Source organism: Doryrhamphus excisus, chromosome 1 (assembly GCF_030265055.1).
Source record: "Doryrhamphus excisus isolate RoL2022-K1 chromosome 1, RoL_Dexc_1.0, whole genome shotgun sequence".
Classification (NCBI taxonomy): Eukaryota; Metazoa; Chordata; class Actinopteri; order Syngnathiformes; family Syngnathidae; genus Doryrhamphus; species Doryrhamphus excisus.
Window position 1 is genome coordinate 18,565,355 of NC_080466.1, and position 27,533 is coordinate 18,592,887.

The 27,533-nt window shown below is 40.3% G+C and overlaps 2 protein-coding genes across 2 annotated transcripts; one reads left to right on the forward strand and one right to left on the reverse strand.

Annotated features, from left to right (window-relative positions):
• Nucleotides 1-22: 22 nt before the first annotated feature.
• On the forward strand, nucleotides 23-14,922 carry abcg2d (ATP-binding cassette, sub-family G (WHITE), member 2d). Its single transcript, XM_058080820.1, has 16 exons — nucleotides 23-1,386; nucleotides 2,250-2,481; nucleotides 3,687-3,746; nucleotides 3,828-3,942; nucleotides 6,411-6,563; nucleotides 6,633-6,790; nucleotides 7,088-7,239; nucleotides 8,145-8,246; nucleotides 8,331-8,581; nucleotides 9,328-9,410; nucleotides 10,721-10,810; nucleotides 10,881-11,002; nucleotides 12,293-12,447; nucleotides 12,543-12,632; nucleotides 12,698-12,816; nucleotides 14,045-14,922. The coding sequence occupies exons 2-16, from the start codon at nucleotides 2,255-2,257 to the stop codon at nucleotides 14,190-14,192; spliced, it is 2,025 nt and encodes a 674-aa protein (XP_057936803.1). The 5' UTR covers nucleotides 23-1,386; nucleotides 2,250-2,254; the 3' UTR covers nucleotides 14,193-14,922.
• On the reverse strand, nucleotides 14,427-26,734 carry pkd2 (polycystic kidney disease 2). Its single transcript, XM_058080810.1, has 15 exons — nucleotides 25,873-26,734; nucleotides 24,839-24,952; nucleotides 22,424-22,557; nucleotides 22,102-22,352; nucleotides 21,796-22,020; nucleotides 20,213-20,441; nucleotides 19,963-20,133; nucleotides 19,704-19,885; nucleotides 18,339-18,459; nucleotides 18,173-18,271; nucleotides 17,977-18,098; nucleotides 17,099-17,216; nucleotides 16,857-17,020; nucleotides 16,607-16,754; nucleotides 14,427-16,460 (listed from the first exon to the last, which is right to left on the reverse strand). The coding sequence occupies exons 1-15, from the start codon at nucleotides 26,288-26,290 to the stop codon at nucleotides 16,251-16,253; spliced, it is 2,706 nt and encodes a 901-aa protein (XP_057936793.1). The 5' UTR covers nucleotides 26,291-26,734; the 3' UTR covers nucleotides 14,427-16,250.
• Between the last annotated feature and the right edge of the window lie 799 nt (nucleotides 26,735-27,533).

Sequence of the window (27,533 nt, forward strand, 5' to 3'; positions counted from 1 at the left end):
TTTGTAAAGGACAATGTACAGTATGTACATCATTGTGAAGATCATAATTAGCTCTTTTAATACATTAGAAAATAAATATGCATATACAGTAAATACGGCATTTAGCACAACTGTAGAGTGTTGGAACTGATAGAAATGTACAGTACAGTGGCCCTGTGTGAAAAAGTGATTGCCCCCTAAATCTAATAACTGGTTTGTTTTTCTTCAGCCAATCAGAGGTGGACTTGCTGGTGTGTTTTGGATCATTATCCTGCTGCAGAACCCAAGTTAGTTTCAGCTTGAGGTCACCAACAGATGGTCGGACATTCTCCTTCAGGATGTTTTGGTAGACCGCAGAATTCATAGTTCCATTTATCACAGCAAGTCTACCATGTCCTGAAGCAGGAAAAACAGCCCCAGACCGTCACACTACCACCACCACCATATTTTACTGTTGGTAATGATGTTTTTCTGAAATGCAGCGTTACTTTAACGGGACACGCACATTCCAAGAAGTTCAACTTTTGTCTCATCAGACTACATAATTTCCCCAAAGGTCTTCTGGCAAAGGTGGGGTCTTTTGTGACCTCTTGGATGAGTCGTCACTGCGTTCATGGGGTCATTTTGAAAAGTTGACCGCTGTCTGTGGATAATGGCTTTTGCTGTTTTTTCACAGCAATTCCTTTGAAATATATTCAATTGCGAAATGTTTTAGCAATGTGAAACAAAGAGAGGGTAGGTTTGAAAAAGCTCTCCTACTCCTTTTGAACATATGGAATTGTGAATTCCAATATTTAACAACAAACATGCAAAAAAAGAAATCAGGAAGGTGGGGGGCAAACCCTTTTTCACATCACTATATTGACTGTATATCACAAATGATGTCTTTCTTTTAATAAGGCTAAAGTTATTATTGAGTCTATTCATGTGTGTGTATATAAATGTAATTTACCTGCTTGAAAACAGGTTCAGATAAGGCATAACAATAATGTAGTTTGCTTTACCTTAACAGGATGAATTTCTGTTGGCTTGTCATTATTTTTCATTGGTCTATGGGGCAGTTTTAATTGAGCCCCATGACATCTGCCTAGCAACCAGTGTAAAAGAATCCGAGCAATTCTCTTGATCTTTGTTGCTGCACCTTCTAGTTGTGAAGGTATGATTTTCCACACAGAATTCATAACACTTGTGATTTCACTGCTGTTTTTTTGCTCCTCATCACTGGGGATGTGTAGGGCATTGTACAAGTGTGTGTGTGTGTGTGTGTAGTTGAGTGAGCGGCAAGCAAAGGGTTAAGGAAGCCTGCAACACTGGCAAGTTGAAGGCCTCCCTCTCCGCTGTCATGAGATGTTCCTCAGCCTTTCTCGACTCTTGACGGCTGCAGCACGACTCTCTTTCAAAAGCCCGGTGAGTTTTTCATTTCCACTTCCATTGCTTTTATTAGTTTAAGTTTGGCAAGTCTTGTTTTTTTTGCCAAACTTTTGGTAAAAAAAACAAGTACAAAACAGTGTCAAACATATATTTTCTTTGCCCCATAAATGTACTTTTAAAAAATTCCAACTACTTACTTCATACTAAGTTTCCAATACAATTGTAGTACTTAAACATGTTTACACATTTTTAACGAAATACAATTTTGTTCTGTAATTTCTTTTGTTTTACTGTACTGGCCATTTGGCTTTATGGATTAGTTCCAAATCATCTAAATGTTGTACATAAGACATTTGCAATCATTTCACAGTATACGGTATGTGCATGCAAATTAACATCACTTTAATATGCATTAATATGGTAATTTTCATTGTTCACACAATAGAAAAATTGTTGGACGTAAAAAAATAAAAACGTCTTTAAGTGACTATTATGATAATGAATTTTTACCATGCTGTGTCAGCTGTATTTTTATTATTATATTCAGATATTCTCATACATGTATGCATGTACTGTATATGTAGCAATTATGTTTTCAGTTGTGAACATACGTAAGTGAGCCTGTAAGACATCTAAACCTAAATCATGGGTGTCCAAACTTTTTTCATACAAAAAAATGAAATTGTGGCCATTTTGATACATTTTATACTTTTACTGATATGTCAAGATATGCTAGGCTATCTCAACAAAACATCCTGGTTTGGTGTTACTTACAAGTGACACCAAATTAGTGCAATATCCAATAAAAAATCTCATTATAATTAATGTTTAATTTTCTTGCAAAATAATGTAGTGATGATTATTTCAATTGGTGATTTTTTTTCTTTGTCCTCTAACAGTAGACATGTCGTCGAGGAAGATGGAGCGAGGCGGTCACGTCAACGTCGCCATGATAGAAGACATCTGTGGCAATGGTTCGGCAGGGTCAAAGGTCACCACCATCTCAGAGCCGACCAAGCAGCCGTGCGGCTCAACCGTGAGCTTCCACGACATACGCTACAAAGTGCACATGAAGGGCGGCTTCCTCTGCAAAAACGCTTCAAGTCCTCGCCAGATACTGATGGACCTCAAGTTGGTTTCCTGCTTCTATTATGGAATGATTATGTTTGATTGCAGACAGAACACACACAATAGTGAATAGGCCCCTTTACATTGCTGTTTTTCTGATGGTATTAAACGCGTATAGTGTTTCCCATGGAAGAATGAATAATTTCTTTTAACTCGGTCTTAATTATATGATATTAGGCATGGTTTCTTGCATATAATCTCACTAAAGTCGTCGCATGCCAGGGGAGCAAATTAAAACGACGCCACGTGACGCGCTGCCAGGCTTGTGGTCAATCTTTTAATTCCATTTTATAACCTCACATTATTATTTTTTTTATTTTATTTCGTGCTCTCTATTCATGAATTAACCAAATGCATATCTGTCTTAAAGGGGAACTTTTACTCATGCATATTTTTACCGCTTATCCTCACGAGGTTCGGAGGCGTGCTGGAGCCTATCCCAGATGTGTGCGGGCGAGAGGCGGGGTACACCCTGTACTGGTGGCCAGCCAATCACAGGGCACATATACGTAGACAAACAACCATTCACACTCACATTCATACCTATGGACAATTTGGAGTCGCCAATTAACCTAGCATGTTTTTGGAATGTGGGAGGAAACCAGAGAACCCAGAGAAAATATGCAAGAGAACATGCAAACTCCACACAGAGATGGCAGAGGGTGGAATTGAACCCTTGTCTCCTAGCTGTGAGGTCTGCACCCACGCAGAAAACCCACGTATGCACGGCCAGAGAGAGTAGAATCGAACTAGCTGTGAGGCCTGCGTGCTAACCACTCGCCTGCCATTCAACCCTTAAAAGGGACCTATTATGCTAATTTTTCAACCCTTTTTTACTGAGTTTTGGGCTCCTATAGAGCAGCTACACACAATAACCAGCACAGAAAACGTTCTAGATCTTCCAGAATCTGCACCTATTCCAGCTGTATTTCCTTTGATTTCTGCTTCCTGCCAAAACGGTCTTTAATTTTATTTCACCCACTGCCCGCCTCCGCTGTGATTGGTCCCACGCCCAAAGTGCTTCCTAACTATGAACCATATAAGGAAGTCCGCTCCTCTGTGACATCACAAATGGGCAGTTTTTGTATGTGTATGCACAATGTTTGATACTGTTCTTGTATTGGGTCGTATACCAAACGTTGAATACCATACCGTATACCATTGACATGTATTCCGGCACGTTTTGTTGTTTTTGTTTTGTCACGCAGCGGCATCATGAGACCGGGCCTGAATGCTATTCTCGGACCAACCGGCAGCGGGAAATCATCGTGAGTGCATCCAACCTAAAAAATTCACATAAATGTTAAATGTCCAGTTGATATTTTTCCTTTTTTTTTGTTTTCGCAAAGTTTCTTGGATATTCTTGCTGCGAGAAAGGATGCCTCTGGTTTGTCAGGGGAGGTTTTAATCGACAGAGCACCACAACCGCCAAATTTCAAGTGCCTCTCCGGATACGTGGTTCAGGTACGATTTACGTCACTGTATTAAGTAAGTGGTTCTTTTTTTTTCTTTATTGATTACACTGGGGAACAATATTTTTTCAACTTTCTGTTGCATTGGATTTTTTAACTGATTCTGAATGATTTTTAGGTGCTGATTTCAAATCTGAAATTAGTTTTTCTCCATAAGCTCTAGTTTTCATGCAATTTGAGATAGATGAAATAGTCTAAATATATGAACTTACGTAACCCAAATCTATGCGTTTTGAGATTATATACATAGATTCCATTCCTGTTCCAGTTTTCAAAGGTTTGCCTTCATTAAACGATAAAGACATTGGACATGATACGAACGAGGAAGACAGTTGTGACAATGAATTGCCAGAAACTGAGTGGGAACAATCCGAGGAATGTTCTTCAGAGACTGAATCTCCCCCAGTCCCCAAGCCTCTTCACCAAACTGAACTGAATGACTTAGTTCGGGATTTAGGTCTTTCAAAGAAAGCAGCTGAGCTTTTGGCATCAAGATTACAAGGCAAAAATCTTGTTGATCACACTGTTAAAGTGTCATATTACAGAAAGCGCGACCAGCTTTTTGTGACCTTCTTTTCTGAAGACAGACAGTTTGTTTACTGCCATGATATCCCAGGTCTTCTCAAAGAACTGGGTGTTCCTCACTATGATCCAACTGAATGGCGGCTCTTTATAGACAGTTCTAAACGCAGTCTCAAGTGTGTTCTTTTGCATAATGGCAATGTTTACGGGGCAGTGCCTGTAGGTCATTCAGTTCATCTGCGGGAAGACTATGATGACATCAGAATGGTCATGGAATTCTTAAAATATCGTGAGCACAACTGGATAATTTGTGTAGACTTGAAAATGGTAAACTTCCTTCTTGGTCAACAGAAAGGTTTCACCAAGTTTCCATGTTTCCTCTGCATGTGGGACAGTCGAGCACGAGACAGACACTGGGTCCAGAAGGACTGGCCTGTTCGTGAAACCCTTGAAGCAGGCATGCCAAATATCACACATGACCCAATTGTTGACAGAGATAGGATCATCTTTCCTCCTCTGCACATCAAACTAGGTTTGATGAAACAATTTGTCAAGGCACTGGATACCGAAGGTGAATGTTGTCGTTCGACAAGATCAAAGCAGGTGTGTTTGATGGCCCACAGATTCGAACCCTCATTCGTGATGATCAGTTTGTTGCCAAGATGACCGCCTTGGAGAGGGCAGCATGGTTATCCTTTGTGGCAGTCGCTTAGAACTTCCTTGGAAACAACAAGGCAGAGAACTACAATGAACTTGTGAACAGAATGCTCCTCGCTTTTCGTGCTCTCAGGTGCAACATGAACATCAAGCTTCATTTCTTGAACAGCCACCTTGACCAGTTCCCTGAAAACCTGGGGGCTGCGAGTGACGAACAAGGAGAGCGGTTCCACCAAGACCTAAAGATCATGGAAGAACGCTACCAAGGTCGCTATGTATGATGGCCGACTACTGCTGGAGTATTAAACGAGATTGCCCAGATGAAGTGTACAAACGCAAAAGTTACAAACGCAAATTCCTGCCTGACTAAAATACTGTACTGACAGAAAGTGATAAGCGTTATTAGCTGTGATTGACTCTTATCTGAAGAACGTTGTAAATTATGCTTATTTCACGTTGCGATAAAGACTGTTTTCTGAGAAACGCTTCCAGAAAAACATATGGCACTTCTAACAATGGTGTACTTTAATCTAAAATCACATGTTAATGTTCTGTTTCTTTTGCCTTGTTAAATATACTGATTTGTGGCTGACATTGCAATATCCTATAATAATGCTCGATTTTTTTCTATTTTTAATAAAAATTAAAGATTGCATAAAATCTGTAGCTTGCAGAAAAAAACTAACTTCAGATTTGAACTCAGCACACTTAAATTGACTAAAAACAAGTCTTACTTTAAATGCAACATTTTGAGTGTTCCCCAGTGTTATCAAGATATTTATTTTGAATGTTCTGAACTCCTGTTTCCATGCTGCTTGGCAAAGTTGTGCAATTGTGGAGTTCTTCCCATATGCACGTGCACGTGCATGCATTAAAATGTCCCTACAATGCGTAACCTTCTGCACGCTACACGCCTCCACGTTCTTCCACTTCCTCCTTTCATGTACTGTATATATTTTTTCCATTCACATTCACATGCCAAGCTCTCATCGAATGCACTTCTGCCCCCGAGTGGCCGTTTTTATGGCTCAAAACTGCTCTAAAAGTGACATCCATTAGTATGCAGTTGCATCATCACCTCATTTTGCCTAAAAAAAAATGTAAAAGACTTATAAATATGTCTTTGGATTGAGCGTTTGGGTTTATGCAAACGTATAAATACATCTTTGGTATTGAATGAGTTAATCCCATCCCCATTTGCTAGTATTAAAAATATATGCAAGCTTGACTGTCATAATACCTGATCTTTGACTTTGATTACTCTTTACCCTCACCTACCAGGAGGACGTGGTTATGGGTACTCTAACGGTGAGGGAAAATCTACGTTTCTCGGCAGCCTTACGTCTGCCCAACTATGTGTCGGAGTGCGAAAAAGAGGCCCGTGTCAATCATCTCATCACAGAACTGAGCCTCTCCAAGGTGGCCGACTGCAAGGTGAAGCATTGTGTATCCACATGTCAGTTGGGAAACAAAGTTTTTATTCGGCGCGCGCCATCTTGGCAGGTGGGCACTCAGATGACTCGAGGGATCTCAGGAGGCGAGAGAAAGCGGACCAGCATCGGAATGGAGCTCATCATCGATCCTCCAGTTCTGTTCCTCGACGAGCCCACCACAGGCTTGGATGCTAGCACGGCTAACTCTGTCCTGCTGCTGCTCCGAAGGTAAAAGAGTCAATTTGTACCATTGCAGTTACGTGTGAAAGTCCCAAAATGTGTCTAAGCATGCACCCCTACTATGTTGTCTGTGGTGTTATTTTTCCGACAAATACAGCACATGGTGGTGCAGTTATTAACCCCAAAGTTTGACACCCATAAGTCGGATTGACTTCACAGCTAAATGTATATTTACAGTGTTTGGCTGAATCACCACGTAATTTGATAAGGGGACCGACAAGCACATGGGGGTAAAACTTTGCACAATACAGTCCTTCTAAGGTGACTCCACACGTCTTGTTCCAGGATGGCCAACCAAGGGAGAACCATCATCATGTCCATCCATCAGCCTCGCTACTCCATCTACAGGCTTTTTGACTCGCTCACCTTGCTGGTTGGCGGCAAGATGGTATACCACGGACCTGCGCCAAACGCTTTGGATTACTTCGCTAACATTGGTGATACAATTTACTTATTTGAAATCAATACATTTACATTAGCAGTCTCTGGGAGGCGATAAAAAATTGCACAGTCATGATGTTGTTGATGACAGGGCTTTACAGTCTAAGGTTAGTAGCTAAACTTTGTCAAATGGCTACCATTTGCGGACAAAAAGCAACTACCGTAATTTTGGCTGTACTGTATATGCCGTAATGTACGTGTTATGTAGGGCATAGCTTACATATCCAAAACAGGAAAATGGCCGGTGCAGTACATACGACATACAGCAGGAAAGATATGGTAATGGTAATGGTTTTATTTCATTTGAACATGCATCAGATTACAATTGAGTGCATCCCATAATCAGTTCACAGTTCCACATGTCCAAAAGAAGTAGGAAGAAGCAAAGCTTATTAAATCCTACCCCTCCATCTGGTACTTTTACAATCAGTAACTGTTACATTTGTTCACTTTCTGCTTTCCATAATACAGGAAAGTAATACCAAAGTATGAGGTGATATGAGCATCCAATGACATAATGGGTACCATAGTAAGTGTCAATATAGTGATATATATAGCACATCATGACTGGTTCAAGACTCTTCATCCTTGTATTTAGCAAACATCAACTGCTTGTATTGTTTCTTGAATTGGCTCATCGTTGTGCATTGTTTGAGGTCCTTACTCAATCCATTCCATAGTTTGATTCCACATACTGAAATGCTATGGCTTTTTAACGTAGTCCTAGCATATAAGTGTTTCAAATTTAGTTCTTTTAGTTCTTCCCTGAGATCATATTTCTCCTCTCTTGTAGAGAGGATTGGTTGTTTTTAGCCTTATGTATTATTTTAGCTGTTTGAAGATTAACTATATCAGCAAGTTTGAATATAAACAGAAAGACATATTCGCCTTTGTCTTTCAGGATATTCTTGTGAACCCCACAACAACCCGGCTGACTTCTTCCTGGACGTGATCAGTGGAGACTTCACCATCAGCAGCATGTCCAAAGTCAACATTTCTGAAGGTGTGTTCATGTCAGGATCTCAAAAGCTACAGCTACGGCATCCGTAGAGTTTTATCATAGCATTAATACATGTGTCGCGTCCAGATTTGGACTTTGAGGAGCTGAGCAGTTCCAGGCAGAGCATGGAGGAGCGCCTGGTGGAGGAGTACAAGAACAGCAGCTACTGCAGCGACACGCGCAGCCAGCTGGAGCGCATCCTGCAGGACAAGCGCTGCTCCTCGCGGCCCAAATCCCGAACCGTCACCTACAACAGCTCCTTTTGCCACCAGCTATGTTGGGTGCTTCGCAGAACCTTCCAGAACCTTATGTTGAACCCGCAAACATCTGTTGCACAGGTATAAACCTCCACCTATGATGCGTACCGAAGATACGCATCATGCTAAAATAACCTGCATCAGTGCCCTCATCATCACGATCATCATGATCCGGAGGCACCGACAGCTCTTTGGAGGGGTCAACTTGCTCAAAGCTTTGAGAAGTCTCCTCACTTTAAGAATTATTAACAGCAAATTGGGCCCAGATTAGTCCCAATAATCCCACAAGCGGGGATCTGGACGGCGTGGCCGCCATAATCGGCTTTGGTGACTGTTGTGACCCGACTCTTGCCTCCTTCAGGCCAGGATCTGAACTGATATCATATCTGGGCCCGGATGTCCCCACCCCCGATGGCCACGGTGCGAGGCGCCTCACATGACGGTGTCACGACCCATCACTCCAGCAGCCCGCTTTCGCATGAGCGGGCCAGGTTGAACCTTATTAGCTGATCCGTTCACCCTGGGAACCGCTTAGTTCTGTCATAATGTGTAAATTGTTGGGATTAAAACATGTGCCCTTATTCACTTTTCTCACTCTCTGCTGTCAATCCCTCTAACCCCCTCGCCGCCGGCTTTCTCTGATGGGGAGGGGCAAAGTGTCCACTTGACCCCTGAGACCTTAATGCCCTGACTATTTGTACAAAGTTGCCATTTAGATAAATGCATCAATCCACAGCCATAAGATGAAACCTCCTGCAATACCAAAGTACCGAAAATACAAAATATTCCGAAAAATACATGAATGTGTCCCGGTTCTGTCTGTGCAGGTGGGGGTCCACATTTTCCTGGCTCTCATTGTGGGGGCCATTTTCTTCAGGGTCAAAGACGATCAGAGTGGCATCCAGAATAGGTAGGGAGATGATTACTTTAGCATACGTTCATAACAGTTTGTTGTTTTTTATACCAGAGATTTGACACCCCCCGATTCAAAATACTTCAGAAACTGATAACATGTATTCTTTTACAGACTGAACTTGAAACTGAAACCAGGAAAATGCAACAAATTGGATAGTAGACAAGAGTATTCAAGAGTCAAATTGCATGTTGAGTACTATACATTTGTACACGTTGGCAGGGCTCTGCTATTTGACAAGCACTGTCTTATACAAACCAAACATTTTCAGTGCCAAAGACAATTTACTCTTTTTAAAAAAATCTAACATACACATTTTCGTGACATCGACATGAACGGATGGATGGACGAATGAACAGATGGATGGATGGGTGGACGGACGGATGGACAAATGAACGGATGGACGGACGGATGGATGGACAGATGAACGGATGGATGGACAGATGAACGGCTGGATGGATGGATGGACGAATGAACAGATGGATGGATGGACGAATGGACGGACGAACGGATGGATGGACGAATGAGCAGATGGATGGATGGGTGGACGGATGGATGGACGAATGAACGGATGGATGGATGGACGGATGGATGGACAGATGAACGGATGGATGGACGAATGAACGGCTGGATGGATGGATGGACGAATGAACAGATGGATGGACGAATGGGTGGATGGATGGATGAATGAACGGATGGATGGACAGATGAACGGATGGATGGACGAATGAACGGATGGACAGATGGATGGACAGGTGGATGGACAGATGAACAGATGGATGAACGGATGGATGGACGGATGGCTGGATGGACGAATGAACGGACAGATGGACGGATGGATGGATGGATGACGGATGGATGCTTTAAGTCTTCCAATAAATGCAACATGCTATGGAAAAACTGAATACAATTTATAGTCTTCAATTAATCCAAAATACGCATTTCCATAATATAGACAATTCAGCCTCCGACAAAACCAATTTGCATAAATATTTGAGATTTATGTAAACAACTTAGTCTTGTACAAATGTAACATCTTCATCAACATGACACCTCACATATTTTCAGCCTTTAATGGGGACCTATTATGGTTTGTCCGCTTTTCTGACCTACATTATAAATGCTTATTATGTGTATTCTCATGTTAAACGATGCAAAAATAATGAGGTTCACGCATTTGGAAAGTAAATGAAAAGTTTGGGATGGCTCTGAAGGCTCGGTTTCATGAGGGTGGGTCAAACAGCAGGGGGTCACAGAGTGCATCAAGACCTCGCCTGGTGTCAAACGACTTTATGGTCTACTTTCAGGATGGGGGCGCTCTTCTTTATCACCACCAACCAGTGTTTCAGCACGGTGTCGGCGGCCGAGCTCTTCATCACTGAGCGGAAACTCTTTGTGTATGTTACTTCAACAACTGTGTGCATAAACCAAGTGGGGACCACTTCTGATTCATCTGTGATCTTGTAGGCACGAGTACATCAGTGGCTACTACAGGGTGTCGGTCTACTTCCTGTCGAAGGTCTTGTCTGACATCGTCCTTCGTACCGTCACCTCGGTCATCTTCAGCTTTGGTGTCTACTTTATGATTGGTAAGACAATCTTTGGGGGGCATTTCTGTACTGCTGGCACAATCCAGACTAATGTACCGTATTGGGTGACTATTGGACTATCTTTCACTGGCCAAAAAGGTTGTTCTATTTTTGGGAATGCTAAATAAAGCTTAGTACTACCCCTGTGTCCCATGACAAGGAATTGGACCCCTAAAGCAGGAGTGTCCAAAGTGCGGTCCAGGGGACAATTGTGGATCGTGGCACATTCTAAAAACATAACTTAACAAGAAAACTCAAAGAAAAAAAACATCAGCAAGAATTTAAAACTCTGCTGTCATTTTACAAGAATAAAGTAAAAATATATTTTATTTATTATTTTATTATATTTTAACAAGAAAAGTCATATTTTTACGAGAATGATGTCAGAATATTATGAGGAAAAATAACATAATTTTCATAGCATTAAGTTGAAATATTAAAGTTTCAAAAATTTGAGTCATGGTATTTTTGGAAAATGAGTCTGTTGTATGAGTCATATAGATGTCTAAATTTTATTGCTAATATTATTAATTACTAAAGTCATTATGATGAGAATGGAATAATATTTTTTTTTAAATAACAGCAGGAATGGGAAAAACTGCTGTAATTTTACAATAATTAAGTCAAAATATATATCATAATATATAGTTGAAATATTAAAGTTTGAAAAATTTGAGTCATGGTATTATGAGAAACGTACAAAACAACAAATAATTTTTGGAAAATGTGTCTGTTGTATGAGTTATATAGATGTCTAAATTTTATTGCTAATATTGTTAATTACTAAAGTCATTATTATTTCTCTTTAAAAAAATTGCAGGAATTGGAAAAAAACAGCTGTAATTTTACAATGATTAAGTCAAAATATAATATTTTAACAAGAAAAACAGGTTGCAATTTTACGAGAATAAACCTGTAATACTATGCGGAAAATAATATAATTTTAGTGGCATAGAGTTGAAAATATTTTCAAAAATGCGTAATTTTTTTCAAAAGGAATATTATGAGAAACAAAACAAAGTTGGGGAAAATAAAGTCAAAATATTTAATGATATTAAATTATTGCAAGAATTATTTCATCAATCATTTAAAAAAAACAGTTCATACTGTATGAAAATACTATTGATAGACTTTGTCAACTAAAGTTGTCCCCAAAATTATTCATACCATTAATATATGGATGCTTACCTGAGTTGCTTCAAAATTTGGCATCTCCCTATCAGTTTCAAGCAAGAAGCCATGAAGGTACACCAAAACTTGTGAAGATGACCTCACGTTGTGTCCACTTAGGGCTCAAATCCACGGTGGTCGCCTTCTCCGTCTTCACGCTGACAGTCACCCTGGTGGCCTACACCGCCACCGCCATGACCATGGCTATCTCCGCTGACCAGACGGTGGTAGCGCTCGCCAACATCTTCATGACCATCACGTTCGTCTTCATGATGGTGAGGGAAATCTTGTCAGATGCTCCATGACCATGTCAATCAAAAGTATTGTATCTATAATACATACATGTAATAGTCAACAATACATTTTCTAGATCTTCTCCGGTCTCCTGGTCAACCTGCCGAGCATTATGGATTGGCTGGCGTGGCTCAAGTACTTCAGTATTCCTCGCTACGGCCTGGCGGTAAGTCCAACTCCCGTATAACGGTATCGTTTCCGGTCTCTGACTGTGGTCGTCGGGACGTCCAGGCCTTGAAGATCAACGAGTTTGTGGGTTTAAAATTCTGCGAGGGGAACGCCGCCATTCAGAACACCAACGTGTCTGCCGTCACGACCAACTGCAGTGAGACGAACACGGCTGGGTTGACGTAAGTAGAAATGCGGCACATGCGAGTTAGCGGATAGCAGGTTGTGTAACGTTTGTATAGACACAAATATTCGTCTGATTGCGAAATCACTGTCATAAGTAGATAGTTAGCTGTCTACCCAACTAACAAATTTCGTTTAAAAAAATATGTAGAGGTTGAACTAAAATAAGAAGCTGTCGGTAGAGAACTAACTGAATAGCTTTTGCTATCACAAAAAGTTTAATTAGCTGTTGGGACATTACCAGCGAGCTAACTAGCTAGCGAAATGTCATTCTTTTATTAAAAGCTCATAAAAATTATTTATTTAACAGTAGCTAACTAAGTAGCTAACTAAGTTAGCTACTAACTAAGTTAGCTACTGTAAATGTTCAGTAAATGTTTTCAAAAACTGCAGAACATTTGAACAGCTGTCAGTAATTAGCTAGCTACTTTACGAACAAACATATTTGCTGTTAATAAAATTTGAACTGTTGTCAAATTACTGTTTACGACTCCCTTGCTATCTAACAAACTCATTATTTTGCTGTTATTTAACACTTTCTAACAGTAGCTAAGTTAACTTTTGTGCTTAGTAATTTTATTTTAAACTGGAGAACATTTGAACAGCTGTCAGTAGTTAGCTAGTGACTTTGCGAACAGACATATTTGCATATTTTTGTGCTAGAGCTTAGCACAAAAAGTTTAAGTAGCTGTTGGGACATAACCAGCGAGCTAACTAGCTAGCGAAATGTCATTCTTTTATTAAAAGCTCATAAAAATTATTAGCTTCTAACAGTAGCTAAGTTAACTTTTGTGCTTAGTAATTTTATTTAAAACTGCAGAACATTTGAACAGCTGTCAGTAGTTAGCTCGCTACTTTGCTAACAGACATATTTGCTGTTAATAAAATTTTAACTGTTGTCAAATTACTGTTTACGGCTCCCTTGCTATCTAAGGAATACATTATTTAATAAAAGTAACAAAAGCAAATAAGAGTAACAAAAGCAACACAGCACTAAAGCTTAGTTTTAAATGTAAAAAGTGGTAAAATTGCAGACAGTAGCATGCAAGCTAGCTAAGCAACAGACCGCAATCAAAAGAAACACTTGCTAGTTTTCAGCAGTTAGTCCATTACAATTGGTGTACGACGTCAGACAACTTTCAGTATGCAAGTATTTGGTAAAAATGTACGTAGCTCATGTAGAATTTGTACGGGACCAAGCAGTGTACATAAATTGTGTTCTTTCAGATGTACAGGAGAGCAGTACCTGGACTACCTGGGAATTGAGTACAGCACCTGGGGCCTGTGGGAGAACCACGTGGCATTAACCGTCATGTTATTGGCATTCCTGCTCATTTCCTATCTGAAACTTCGCTACATTAAGAAGTTCACTTAAAAAGTCAAAGATGCAGGTTTGTTTTCAAAGTGGTAAGCATTTTCACATTTGTTTTAAAATTAGAATTAACTTTTGAATATTTGCTGTTGTAGAGAAAAATTTCAATCCAAATCTTGTTTTTGTATTGTTTCAATTTGTACAACTTTATATTCTCCTATATAAACATTGTGAAACCTCATAGTTTTTTTTTTTAATTTAACCAAATTAGCCATGTAAATAAAGCACAAATACAAATTTTTGATAACACTTTTATTTGGTAAACACATTTTTAAAAAAAGGCACAGATAATAAAATATTAAGGCACAAGTGAAAATAATAAATGCATGGGCTTCCCATGAACACTAGTTGCACTCCAAATTGAAGTTTGTTTCAAGTTACAATTTGTGTCATAAACAATAATAAGCTATTTCATTTGAAGCTTCATTGATGTAAGGCAGAATGCACACTTGTAACTACTGCGTATTAAACGTGAACAAAATGAACTTTCGACAGTCATTTGTAATATGATGGCCAGCGAGCGTATTTGTCGTCATGTATTAAGAACATGCATTGCAAAGCGGAATTTTCAGATTCTCACAGCCGACTTTGGTACCAAATGAGAAATGGAGCCACACGAAATATACTGTATCAGAATAAATCATTTGTGCTATTATCCAAATTTTTTTCTATTGTTTTCTGTATTATTTGCTGTTTCCCTTTTCTCAAATTTTTTTCTTCTACATTTTTTTCCCGCAAATTTTAGGACATTCAATGTCTTCACACTGCGATCATCTAGTTATATTACGGTATTCTCATAACATGACAACATTACTCTGGAAAAAAATATAACTATTCTTGGAACGTAAAAACATTATTGCGACACTTTTATTAAAGAAATTGACTTCAGTCTTGTAACATTAAGACTTTTTTTTTCCAACAGTATGACTATATCCAGTAAAAATGCGAACATTTTCGGAAGATTACGATTTTTTCTCACAAAAGTGCATCCCTGTTTTCGGAATATTCTGAATTTTTTTTTCACGTGAAATTCTTCTCGTAAAAATTGTTCCCGTAACATTACAATCTTTTCTCTGTTTTTTTTAAATTGTAACTTTGATCCCGTAATGTTATGGTTTATTGACGGAATGATGCAACTTTATTATGGTAACATCACAACATTACACATACTTTTTTTAAAAACTTAATACAACTTAATTCTCGAAACACTTTGACTTTTCTTGTTACAGTACAAATTTATTTTAAATTTGTGCTCATAACAATGGAACATTTTTTTCATGATGCTATGATTTTTTTCTTTGTGACTTAATCAAAACATTAAGTAATATTAAAACTTTTTCTTGAAATATTGCTTTTTTTTTCGTAACTTCTTGAAATATTTTTTTTTCCATAACATTCAGACCTTTTCTTGCAATATTTTGTGATTTTTTTTTCACTTAACATTACAATTTTTCTATGTAAAATTTTGGTATTTTTTCACATAACATTAAGAATTTCTTATGTAATATTGTGAGTTTTTTTTCATGTCAAATTTTACTTTATTATTATTTTTTTTACATTATCGGTATATTATTAACCTTCCGATTTTATTGCTGTAAAGCTTCTTGTCATTTTTTAAGATTTTAAGGTAGCTTTTCTCATTCTTCACTGTTACTTCTTCACATATAATCAATTTTTCTTCATTTCCCTCATGGGAATTATCAAATATATATATTTTTTAAAGTCCTTTGTGGTGTGAGTGATGCTTACAAAAAAAAAAAAAAACAACAACATTACAGAACGCAAATCTATGAAGAGAACCTCGCCGATACATTCATTGCACTGGAGGTGAGTATTCTCATTGGTAGCATGTTATGAAATTTAAACACGTACAATCAGTATGCGGATCAAAAAGATCCGCTGTGGCGACTCTGTAATCAGGAAAAAGCCGAAAGAAACAAAGAAACAATTTGTGATTGGTCTCATTTGTTCTGTGGGATTCTACTTTGTGTTTTTAGTGTCTTTTCCGGCTTCTGCCACTGGGTGGAAAAAACAGAGGCGAAATATGACTTTTTCTTTCTTTTATACGTGACCAATTCCGTTAACGCCCGTGTCGTGAGCATCGGTCGTGGACTGGGAGGAGGAAGGGCGTGGCCGCGAGCCGACCTGCGTGGCGGGATGAGGGTGGCTGACCTGCGAGGCCATGTCATCTGACTCCCAGCGCTCCAGCTCCTCTCGGACCAGCCTCTCCTGCTCACTGTGGGTGTCGGTGTCCCGGCCTTGACGCTCATCCTGGTGAAGACACATTGAGGTTCATCTTTACATCTCATTGGTTCATCCACTATTGTCATTTTGATGACGACCCCTTGCTTGCGTCACGTGATTGACATTAGCAACTGGTCCTGTGATTGTTTTGCTTTGTGTGTGGTGCATCTCACCTCCATGGCTCCTTCAAACAGTCTTCCCAACACATCCCTCCGTTTATGCGTCACCCTCTCCATGGCCTCCAGCTTGACTATCACAGCGTCTATCTTGGACACGATACTGCCGATGGAGTGCTCCATCCTGTCCACGCGTCTCACCAGGCTGAGAGACACACACACACACACACACACACACACACACACACACACCTCCAACAGGTAAGTAACAGGAAGAAAGATGGATGAATGAATTCAAATTGCTTACACTTGGAATTCCTCGTAGGAGACGCCACCCGAGCTGCTGCCCCGTCGACGCGAGCTATGCCCGCTATCCTCATCGTCATCCTCCTCTGAGTCGTCCTGCGTACGCGGGAAGCTCCTCCCACTGCAGGGTCTGGTCAGTGAGTTGCGTTCCAGGTCCAAGTCCTCCTAGCAATTGAGCACGTTTTCCATCAACCCAAAAACAAGAACGTTATAGAATGTTTGTCTTGAAATGTTTTTACTCACTCGCTCCTTCTCGAGGTCGTCTCTCATTTGCTGATGGTCATGTTCCGTCAGCTCCTGCTCGCCGTCGTGATCGTACTTGGCGAATATGGCCTGGATCTCTGCATCCGTGTGGCCTTTCCTGAAGAGAAGATGCATCAAAACATTGGATCGTGTGACTGTTTTAGCAGTCGGGAGGAAAATGGATAGGATCCTAAAACCAAGGGAACAAAATGGATTAAAATCTGATTAACTCATAGATATAACAGTGACATTTCGCAATATAACAATAGTTTTTTTTTAATTTTAGTAATGAGAAAGAAGTGGTAATGTTGAGTAATGAGAGTATAGTCATAAGATAGTGTTTCTGTTGGGTGTTATGTTCTGCGTCCTTGTGGTGTATTAGAGCCATCTATCATTCATTCATTCATTCATTCATTTTCTCCCGCTTTTTCCTCACGGGGGTCGCGGGGGGGTGCTGGAGCCTATCCCAACTGTCTTCGGGCGAGAGGCGGGGTACACCCTGGACTGGTGGCCAGCCAATCACAGGGCACATATAGACAAACAACCATTCACACTCACATTCATACCTATGGACAATTTGGAGTCGCCAATTAACCTAGCATGTTTTTGGAAAATGTGGGAGGAAACCGGAGTACCCGGAGAGATGGCCAAGGGTGGAATTGAACCCTGGTCTCCTAGCTGTCAGGTCTGCGCGCTAACCACTCATCCGCCGTGCCGCCCTTCTGCAGTAATTATACTAGACTATTTAATGTGTTGGCCATGATGACACAAGGTTTGGTATGCGTGATAGTTACATGTGCTCTGTTATTTATGTCTGTTATCGTATTTACTACTGCTACCAGTAGAGGGTGATGTTATACTCCAGTGAGAGTTGTCACCCTTTTAAGTGCTGTCGCAGTTCATCCAAGTTGAGTTTGCCGCCGGCCTGACGTAAGCTGTCTGAGATGTCGTCCACCGCCGTCTTCTTCAGCCTCAGCTTCATCAGGGCTTTGTTACAACCCTAACCGAGCATCACAGAATAACACGTTTAACTTTGTTATCATCATCTTGGCCACAAAAAAGGCGACTCTTTACCTTCTTGATGAGGTCGGTCATCTCCATGTCAGACCTCTGCTGAGACATATCCGCCTTGACCTCTGAGTAGGTGTCATTGATGATGGCCAGGAACATGTTCTATGTACACGACACAATGACCGCTTGTGTCAGACCCCAACCTGGATGTCGCTAGCCTTGTACTTACCATAAGGATGAAGAAAATGAAGAAGACAAATGTTGTGAAATAAATGGGTCCGAGTACAGGGTTGGCCTCCTCGATCTCGGAGAACTCAAAGTCTCCCAGAATGATGCGGAACTGTGAGAAACTACAAAATAAAATCATATTTTGGGTTAGCAAATTACAACATAACACAATGTATTTCATTCAGGTAAAGTGATTCACTCAATGGCAGAGAGAACCAGGCATTAGAGGTTTATTATTGAGAAAGGATTTAATTATGTGCAATTGTTTTGTGCAAGGCTACACAGCGGTCGAGTGGTTAGCGTGCAGACCTCACAGCTAGGAGACCCGAGTTCAATTCCACCCTCGGCCATCTCTGTGTGGAGTTTGCATGTTCTCCCCGTGCATGCGTGGGTTTTCTCCGGGTACTCCGGTTTCCTCCCACATTCCAAAAACATGCTAGGTTAATTGGCGACTCCATTGTCCATAGGTATGAATGTGAGTGTGAATGGTTGTTTGTCTATATGTGCCCTGTGATTGGCTGGCCACGAGTCCAGGGTGTATCCCGCCTCTCGCCTTAAGACAGCTGGGATAGGCTCCAGCACCCCCGCGACCCTCGTGAGGATAAGCGGTAGAAAATGAATGAATTCATTAATTTTTTGTGCAAAGTCAATGATATATATTTTTTATCTTCTATAGATAATGTGAAGGTCATCCACAAATAAATAACAATCAATTACTTTCAATACAATTATTGTATATTGCGATACTTTTGTGGCTGTCCACCACAAACCACGAAAAAAAAAAAATGAATACAAAAAAATTTGTTGCGGTTCAAACATTGCTCCCTCGCTCTATCGTGTTTTAAAAAAAATTATCAACTAATAAATAATGGCTGTTTTGTGATTGACGGGCTTATTACGGTATTAATAAAAAATATTGTAAGACAATTCATATGTAGTATTCTGACCACTAGGTGTCAGTAATGTTACATTGCTGAGACATGACATGACATTAAATTACCTTCACACTGCATGTAGTCAGACATGACAGAAAAAAGTCCTCCTCCTATTCCATGTGGAAGTGGTACATTTTTAGCTTCATGGCTAACTAGGTAGCTTGCTATATGTGCTGAGTGGAGGCCATCTTATGACCTAGCATTATTGACGTCTAGGCTGCACCTAGAAATTCAGCCATTAAAAGTCAAAACTGAATCAGACTCAACTTACTGCTGGCAATGCAAACCAGGCTCCTGCTCCTGTTGTACAAGTACCGAATTGTCATGCCATGTCATGCAATGTCATGATATGTTATAGAAGAAAGAAAAAAAACAAATGACACCTTGGTATACTGTTTTTTGTTATAAAGTTCTTAACTTCTTGTTCTTACATGCTGGCTTGGAAGGTGCTGAAATCGTCCACCTGCGTTCCAAACAGCAAGTAGGCCAACTGGGCGTAGGCCAGGAAGATGATGAAGAACATGATGGCGAAGCCCACGAGGTCCTTAGCACAGCGAGACATGGTGCCCGTGAGCTGACTCATGGTCTTGTTGAAGTTGATGAACTTGAAAAGCTTCGAGAAGACACGAGCAGTTAGCACGTTTTATTTGACCTTTGTCTCTGTTACAGATTCTGGGGTAAGATGCATACCTTAAGCCAGGAAAAAAAGACAATGACGGCAACCACGTTGTTGAATTGGACCTGCAGGTTGGCCAGAGGCTCGAAGGCGGGGTGAGTGGTGTAATTCTCCAGCAGGCTTTTGAGAAGGTGGCCGACCATGGCTGTTCTTGTTATGTTCATAATGATGGCGACAACACTCAGCTGGGAAACGATCCCACATTGTACATGAACTCAAGTAACATGAATGAGTCCCCAACATGACTTCATATACCGTACGTACCGTGACAATCAGAACATCCAGACAGTTCCACAGGCTCCTAAAGTAATGCATTCGGTGGATGCGGATCTCCAGCACCTCCTCCACCACGTAGTAGAGAATGAACAAGCAGAACGTGACCTCACACAGAGCCACAAAGTAGTCCCAGCTGGTCACGTATCGTATCAGGCGCACCGTTTGGAACTGCCAGGAAGTCACCACACCGCCCGTCGCAGGGAATTCCACCAACAACCTGACAAACATTGAAACAGCAGGTATGGGATGTGTTATTTATTATATACAATGAGCATTACACATGTACTCGGACCAAAACAATACACAACGCAGCACTTGAATACTTCATCATTTCATTATATAGTCATGATAATATTACATGTTAGGCACAGAGCTAATATCCTTAGTGCTCCGTTTCTGGCTTTTCTTTGGACAGCTATAAAAAAAAAATATTTTATTTTATTTTAAAACCTTTATTCGTGTGGACAGCGTCAGGGCCGTGTGGGTAAACTTCCTCTTAATTTCCTAAATGATTGGCTTTTCTTTTCTTGTGCTTTGAAATCACATACATTAATTCCTCATAAAATAACTCTAATATAGCTCATATTTTCATGGTAATGGTTTTATTTCATTTGAACATGCATCCGATTACAATTGAGTGCATCCCATAATCAGTTCACAGTTCCACATGTCCAAAAGGAGTAGGAAGAAGCAAAGCTTATTAAATCCTACCCCTCCATCTGGTACTTTTACAATCAGTAACTGTTACATTTGTTCACTTCCTGCTTTCCTAATATAGTTTAATTTTTTTTGGTATTTTAATTTAATTAAATTATTAAATTATTACTTATTACTATTACCATATTAGTAATTACTAGTAATTATTACTATTACAAATTTTACTAATAATTTAATTTAATTTCATTTAATTTAGGTCACATACCGAAGTACGAGGTGATATGAGCATCCAATGACATAATGGGTACCATAGTAAGTGTCAATATAGTGATAGTATATATAGCACATCATGACTGGTTCAAGACTCTTCATCCTTGTATTTAGCAAACATCAACTGCTTGTATTGTTTCTTGAATTGGCTCATCCTTGTGCATTGTTTGAGGTCCTTACTCAATCCATTCCAGTTTGATTCCACATACTGAAATGCTATGGCTTTTTAACGTAGTCCTAGCATATAAGTGTTTCAAATTTAGTTATATGTATGTATGTATGTATGTATGTATGTATATAAATATTAATTAACATTATTATGAAAATGCCCTACATTTTGTATGTATGAGGTACTCTCTGTAGTTAAGTAAATATCCATATTTCTCATGTTTATGTACCATACTTTATGAAAAAGATCCGCTGTGGCGACTGCGTAATCAGGAAAAAGCCAAAAAACATACCATACTTTATTTGTGAAAAAAACATTTAAATGATAAAATGATGTGAAAATGAGTTCTCAACATAATTACAAAAATATTCAACGGTATTTGGAAAACTCCATGACTGCTTTACACTCTCTGCAATTTAGTAAATAGGAAGTATGGTAAATATGAAATAATACAGATATATAGGATGACTCATACCTGGTGATACAGAAGAGGTTGATGTTTCCGTTGTAGACGGCAAAGTCGAGGAAGACCGCCCTGGTGCCTCTGTCCAGCCACAGGTGGTCTTTGAGAAACTGCAGTTGGGCCGCTGACTCCTCTTTGGTACGAGACAGGTCTTGGTAGTATCCTCCGCCTCTGTATTTGGACACCTGGCCCTGGTAGCTGCTCCCGTTCGTGCCGCCCTCCGCTGTGTGGATCCACCTGTCGGGTAACCAGAGAAAACACTCATCATCCCAACGTGTGGTGAAAAGAGTCATCTACGGATGGATGACAGATGCTCACGCTGTTCCATTCTTGGGTCCAAACGCAGCGGTGTCCTCATTGGCGGGCGTGTAGATATTATAGCAGTCCTGAACGTGATCTCTCAGGTCTTCGTGTACGCTGCAGGATTCGTTGCGAACTTTGACTTGACGTAGACGCGGTACACCCAGGAGGAGGTTCTCGTAGAAGATGAGACTCTGGTTCTCCGGCAGGCTCTTGTTGTTATACCACACTTCCCAGTACATGCCATTAAGGAAAGGCCCCTCGCTGAACTAGTAACAACAGTGAGTCATGTTAATGTTTATTTGATTTATTTTCTATTACGCTCAAAATGTTATTGTACCTTCCAGAAATCTTCCATGGTTGAAAGGCTCCTAAAAGTGGCAGACTCTCCAGCAGAAAGCGGCGTGTCCAGGAAAAGCTGCGACATGACTTTGGTGTAGTAATACATGTTGGTGCTCACCATCCCATATGTCACTACATGGGATTAAACACACGGAAAAAAATATATGTAAGTATACACGGAGCAGGCGCATCTCACTAGTCTGAGGCGGTATCATAGCCATGAGGAAGGAGATTTTTCCGTCATAATATCATGAAAAGCTTGTTTGAGGGTCAAATAAACAAGCGAGCGAGGTGATGGATTTTTCTCATGGTTATATTTCTCATTGACTTATTAATCAGTACTTTCAATGGAGTCTTACACAAGGAATAAAGTCCTGACAGTGACTCCCCTTGTCCTACTCTGCACGGCAAATCTCCTCTAACTTACCAGCCAGGAAATATTTTCCAGAACCGCCCTTAACCACATGTACGCTGGCATTTTCTTTTTCTCCGAAACAGCATTAAAAAAAAAAGCAGAGGAAACGTAACCATTAGTTTGACACTTTGGATGCGGATGCCCTCAATTTTTTTTAGGCCAGTCAGTGTAATTTAAGCTCTCTGCTGCGCTATTCCATCTGCTGAACTCATTCAGTACAAGTACTCAGCAGACAGAATTTGAGTCTTAAGATAGAATACTACTTAAGATAGAACTACACTATCTCACAAAAGCAAGTAAACCGTTTTATTGTTTATTGTCAAGAATGAAACTCGGGTATACTTTGCAGTACTGGTAGTCAGTGTTTTGAATATACTTTAGTGTACACAAGCTGTATACTGGCTACTTTAAAGTATATTTAAAAAATGCACAGTACCTATGCTGGAGCCTATCCCTGATGTCTTCAGGCGAGAGGTGGGGTACACCCTGGACTGGTGGCCAGCCAATCACAGGGCACATATAGACAAACAACCATTCACACTCACATTCATACTTATGGACAATTTGGAGTCGGCAATTAACCTAGCATGGTAACCGAAGTACCTGGAGAAATCCCACGCATGCACGGGGAGAACATGCAAAATCCACACAGAGATGGCAGAGGGTGGAATTGAACCCGGATCTCCTAGCTGTGAGGTCTGCGCGCTAACCACTCGTCCGCCGTGCAGCCTTGCACAATTCAAGATTCGAGATTCAAACCCAGGTCTTCCCAATCTCCTGATTGTGTGGCCAACCTGGTAACCACTCGGACACCATACGACACCCGTTCCACGCTAAACCAGGTGTGGGTGTCACATACCGAATAATGTAACGATGCAAGAGCCACATAGTATCAACATGTAGCTACTATGCTAAGAGGTTATATACTGTATACATTTCAAGAAAAAACTGCATCTCAGCATTTGCGACTTTGCCATAATATTATAACTTTTCCCCGACATAACTTTAATATTTCAGCTCTGGGCTACTTATGTGACATTATTTTTCCTCATAATGTTACAAATTTGTTCTGTTAAAACCACAACTTTTTTCTCATTAGAATACAAAGTTTTTCTCTTAATATTTTTACTTTATATTTCTATATTTACACTTTTTTCCCCAGTTTTCTTTTTCTAAATTAGACTTTTAGAATGTGCCAAAAGCCACAAATGGCTCCCAGGCCACACATTTGACACCCTTGCTCTAAACTGTACAGTATAATATGCCTCTCACAGTTATTAAAGCATCTTATATTTAGTTTTACATATTAATAAACAGGGCGGCACGGTGGTCTAGGGGTTAGCGCGCAGACCTCACAGCTAGGAGACCAGGCTCACCCTCGGGCATCTCTGTGTGGAGTTTGCATGTTCTCCCCATGCATGCGTGGGTTTTCTCCGGGTACTCCGGTTTCCTCCCACATTCCAAAAAGGTGCTAGGTTGCTAGGTTAATTGGCGACTCCAAATTGTATAGGTATGAATGTGAGTGTGAATGGTTGTTTGTCTATATGTGCCCTGTGATTGGCTGGCGACCAGTCTAGGGTGTACCCCGCCTTACGCCCGAAGACAGCTGGGATAGGCCCCAGCACCCCCCGCGACCCTTGTGAGGAAAAGCGGTAGAAAATGAATGAATGAATATTAATAAACAATTACAGAAAATGAATGAATGAATATTAATAAACAATTACAGGCATACAGTATTCAGTGTTGTTCTTACAGTTGACAACGTCACATCTTATCAAAGCATCTTCCTGCTGGAGAATGTTAAGTTAATTGAGTGTTAGCTCAAATCACTTTCTATTTAAGTTACCATCAAGAAAATCTCTATTTAAATTAGAGAAAAGAAATCTGTAAATATACGAGTCGACACTATTAGCAGCGACCTTGTGTATGATTCATCTCATGATCGAATGTTCCTAATCTTGTGGTTGTAACTTTTAATGGCTGAAAATGTTCACTCACGGATGCAGACGGTGACGAGGAAGGCGACGTATGTGATCATCTCCCTCAGGACGTTCCAGAGGTACCTCTCTCGACTGCTGTTGCTGTCCTCCATTAGCTCTGTACCCCAGAGAACTGCACACATGAGCCAAAATATGCATTTAATACCATAAAAATTGTAAAAATTTGTCATACTTACCCCAAATGAGGTTCAGCGGTATAGAAAATGGATGGATAGAAGTCATACTTCCAAAACTATTGTTGACATTATTTACATACATAGAGGGTCTCTCACACACACGTGTTGCTGTATAATGCATGTTTATGCAGACGCATCTAAAAAAAATAAATTTGAATATCGTGCAAATGGTTTGCAATTCATCATCAGAATTATTAAAGGGGACCTATTGTGCTCATTTATGGGCCTTTGTATTAAGTAGTTGACTCCTATAGAGCGGCTACACATGATAACCTGCACAGAAAGCTTTCTAGAGCTTCCAGAATCTGCACCTACTCCAGCTGTATTTCCTTGGGTTTCTAAAACTGTCCTAAATTGAAATTAAATTGTTTCCACCCACAGCCCGCCTCCAGGCACACCCTCTCTGCTGTGATTGGTCACACTCCCAAGACAAAGTGCAGCAGAGCAAAGAGTAGGGTAGGAGAACAGCTTGTACCCTGGGAACGCCCATAAAAGGAAGTCCGGGCTATTGTGATGTCATAATGAGTCGTGGTTAGAAAAAACTCTCAGAAACCAAGTGTTCAGAGCCATTCCAAACTTTTTTTATGGCTCACTTCTAAATGTGAAAACCTAATTATCTGAAACTTTGGTATTATTTAACACAAAATACAACAATCTAACTACATTTATAGGTGAGAAAAGTGGAAAAAGCATAATAGGTCCCCTTTAAGAAATACCTCTCTGTGTGAAGTGATTGTATATAATGTAAGAGTTTGACTTTTTGACCTAAAATAACCTTTCAAATACATCTAATTTATTATTATTATTATTATTTGTTAATTTATGTAATGTAAGAAAAGTGCGTATTTTGCCTTACTTCTAATTTTCTGTAGTATCTGCTTCATACAGCTGCTGTGCTCATGCCTGCCCTGCTGCCTCTCGTCCCCACCCGGACTTGGGTGCGCTCCTCCCTGGTGAGGGTTGCCCCCAGTGCCGTTGTAGCTGCCCAGGCCGCTGCTGCAGCTGCTGTTGCTGTTGCTGGAGGCCGTGGATGCCGACCTCCTCCCGGGGCTCGCCGCAGGCCAGTCCGCTGCCATAATCTCGTCCCCGGCCTCGAAACCGGGGTTGTCCCTGCTCCAGGCTTGTCTGGACGGAGAGGACGGGGTGCCAGCAGACACCCCTAAATCCCCATGATGTTGCTGGTGGATGCTCTCCATCTCGATGCCCTCGCTCGCCTCGGAGGTGTGCGGTGAGCGAGCGGCGTGTTGGTGGGGTCTGACCCGTGATGAGCTCATGGTTGGCGGCTACTTTTTCATCCACGGTGGCATACGTCACGGAGGTCTAGACGCAGCTGTATTATGCCTCCAAATAAAGCGAAAAAAGTCTCACACAAAATACCAAAAGCAGCTAAAAAAAATAATTTGTTCCTTTCGAAAGTTAACAAAAATCCACTTAATTAATCAAACAAAGCTTAATAAATTTGACGAATCTGCTCATTGGTGTTAAAAGGCTCACTCTCGCGCAAGACGTCGCTGCAAAAAACTCACAAAACTTTCAAACGAACTTCCAAAATGGTTAACGTCACCCTAAAACAACGGCGCCCTAGAGAGCTTCCATTTGTTATTTGATCATTAGTTTTCTACTACACCAACAACAACGTTAAATCGCCGTGTTTACGCGAAAAGAAGAGAGAGAGAGAGAAGTCTTGCGTCTCGTCTTGGGACAGCCATCTTGTTCTCTTACTGTTCCCCCCCCAAAAAACATTCCCTTTTACTCGGGTTACATTAACAGTCATGGCGGCGTATAAAATATGCAAAATAAGTCATTTGTTATTTTATGTTTTACTTTAACGCCAATTACAACTCGTCTCCTTATTCGGCCCTTTTAATAATTCCGTGCTTTGTTTTAATCTCCCCTGTCACATATGAACTTAATACTTAGTATATGAACTACAGTTTGTATGCATATAAAATGCATTCAAATCAAGATTACGTTGTGTGAAAATATTTTTCATTGCAACCAAATCTTGTTGTGTGTTGCTCCGGTTGCCATGACAACCAACCCATTCACAAGTAGTCGTTGCGTGCGTCCGAGCATTGTTTATTCATTTATTCTATTTGACATGCTTGTAAGTAATATGGGTGCTAATAGAAATAAGAACGAATGTGCCAAATTAACAGATGACCGAAAAATTCATTTATTCAACGAAGAACTCTGCTATTACTGTCAAAGGAACAACTTGTTCAACCACTAGGGGGTGCTAAATTTCAAATGACCAATTAACTGCAAATATAAGGCATTTATATACCTCATAATTTGACACTTTAAAAATACATTTAACTGATAAAATAATGAAAACATAACAAAAAGGTGAAAAAATGTCGATATAATACCATACTTTACATCAAAGTCACACTTTTATTATATTTTATTGTTGTTACGGTACTGTTAGTACGCTACAAATGTATGTAAGTTATAGTTAAGTTACATTTTTAGATATGAGCAAAATCAACAATCTCATAATCGCATAAAAATATT

What these genes read in the sequence shown, in the direction of transcription:
- pkd2 (XM_058080810.1), bottom strand. Translation starts at nt 26,290, where the DNA reads ATGAGCTCATCACGGGTCAGACCCCACCAACACGCCGCTCGCTCACCG. An exon ending in AACCTCTTCTGTATCACCAG is followed by an intron (nt 20,442 to 21,795) that starts GTATGAGTCATC and finishes AATGTTTGTCAG; the next exon opens with GTTGTTGGTGGAATTCCCTG. An exon ending in AGCACCTTCCAAGCCAGCAT is followed by an intron (nt 18,460 to 19,703) that starts GTAAGAACAAGA and finishes TTTATTTTGTAG; the next exon opens with TTTCTCACAGTTCCGCATCA.
- abcg2d (XM_058080820.1), top strand. Translation starts at nt 2,255, where the DNA reads ATGTCGTCGAGGAAGATGGAGCGAGGCGGTCACGTCAACGTCGCCATG. An exon ending in ACCGGCAGCGGGAAATCATC is followed by an intron (nt 3,747 to 3,827) that starts GTGAGTGCATCC and finishes GTTTTCGCAAAG; the next exon opens with TTTCTTGGATATTCTTGCTG. An exon ending in ACTGAGCGGAAACTCTTTGT is followed by an intron (nt 10,811 to 10,880) that starts GTATGTTACTTC and finishes GTGATCTTGTAG; the next exon opens with GCACGAGTACATCAGTGGCT.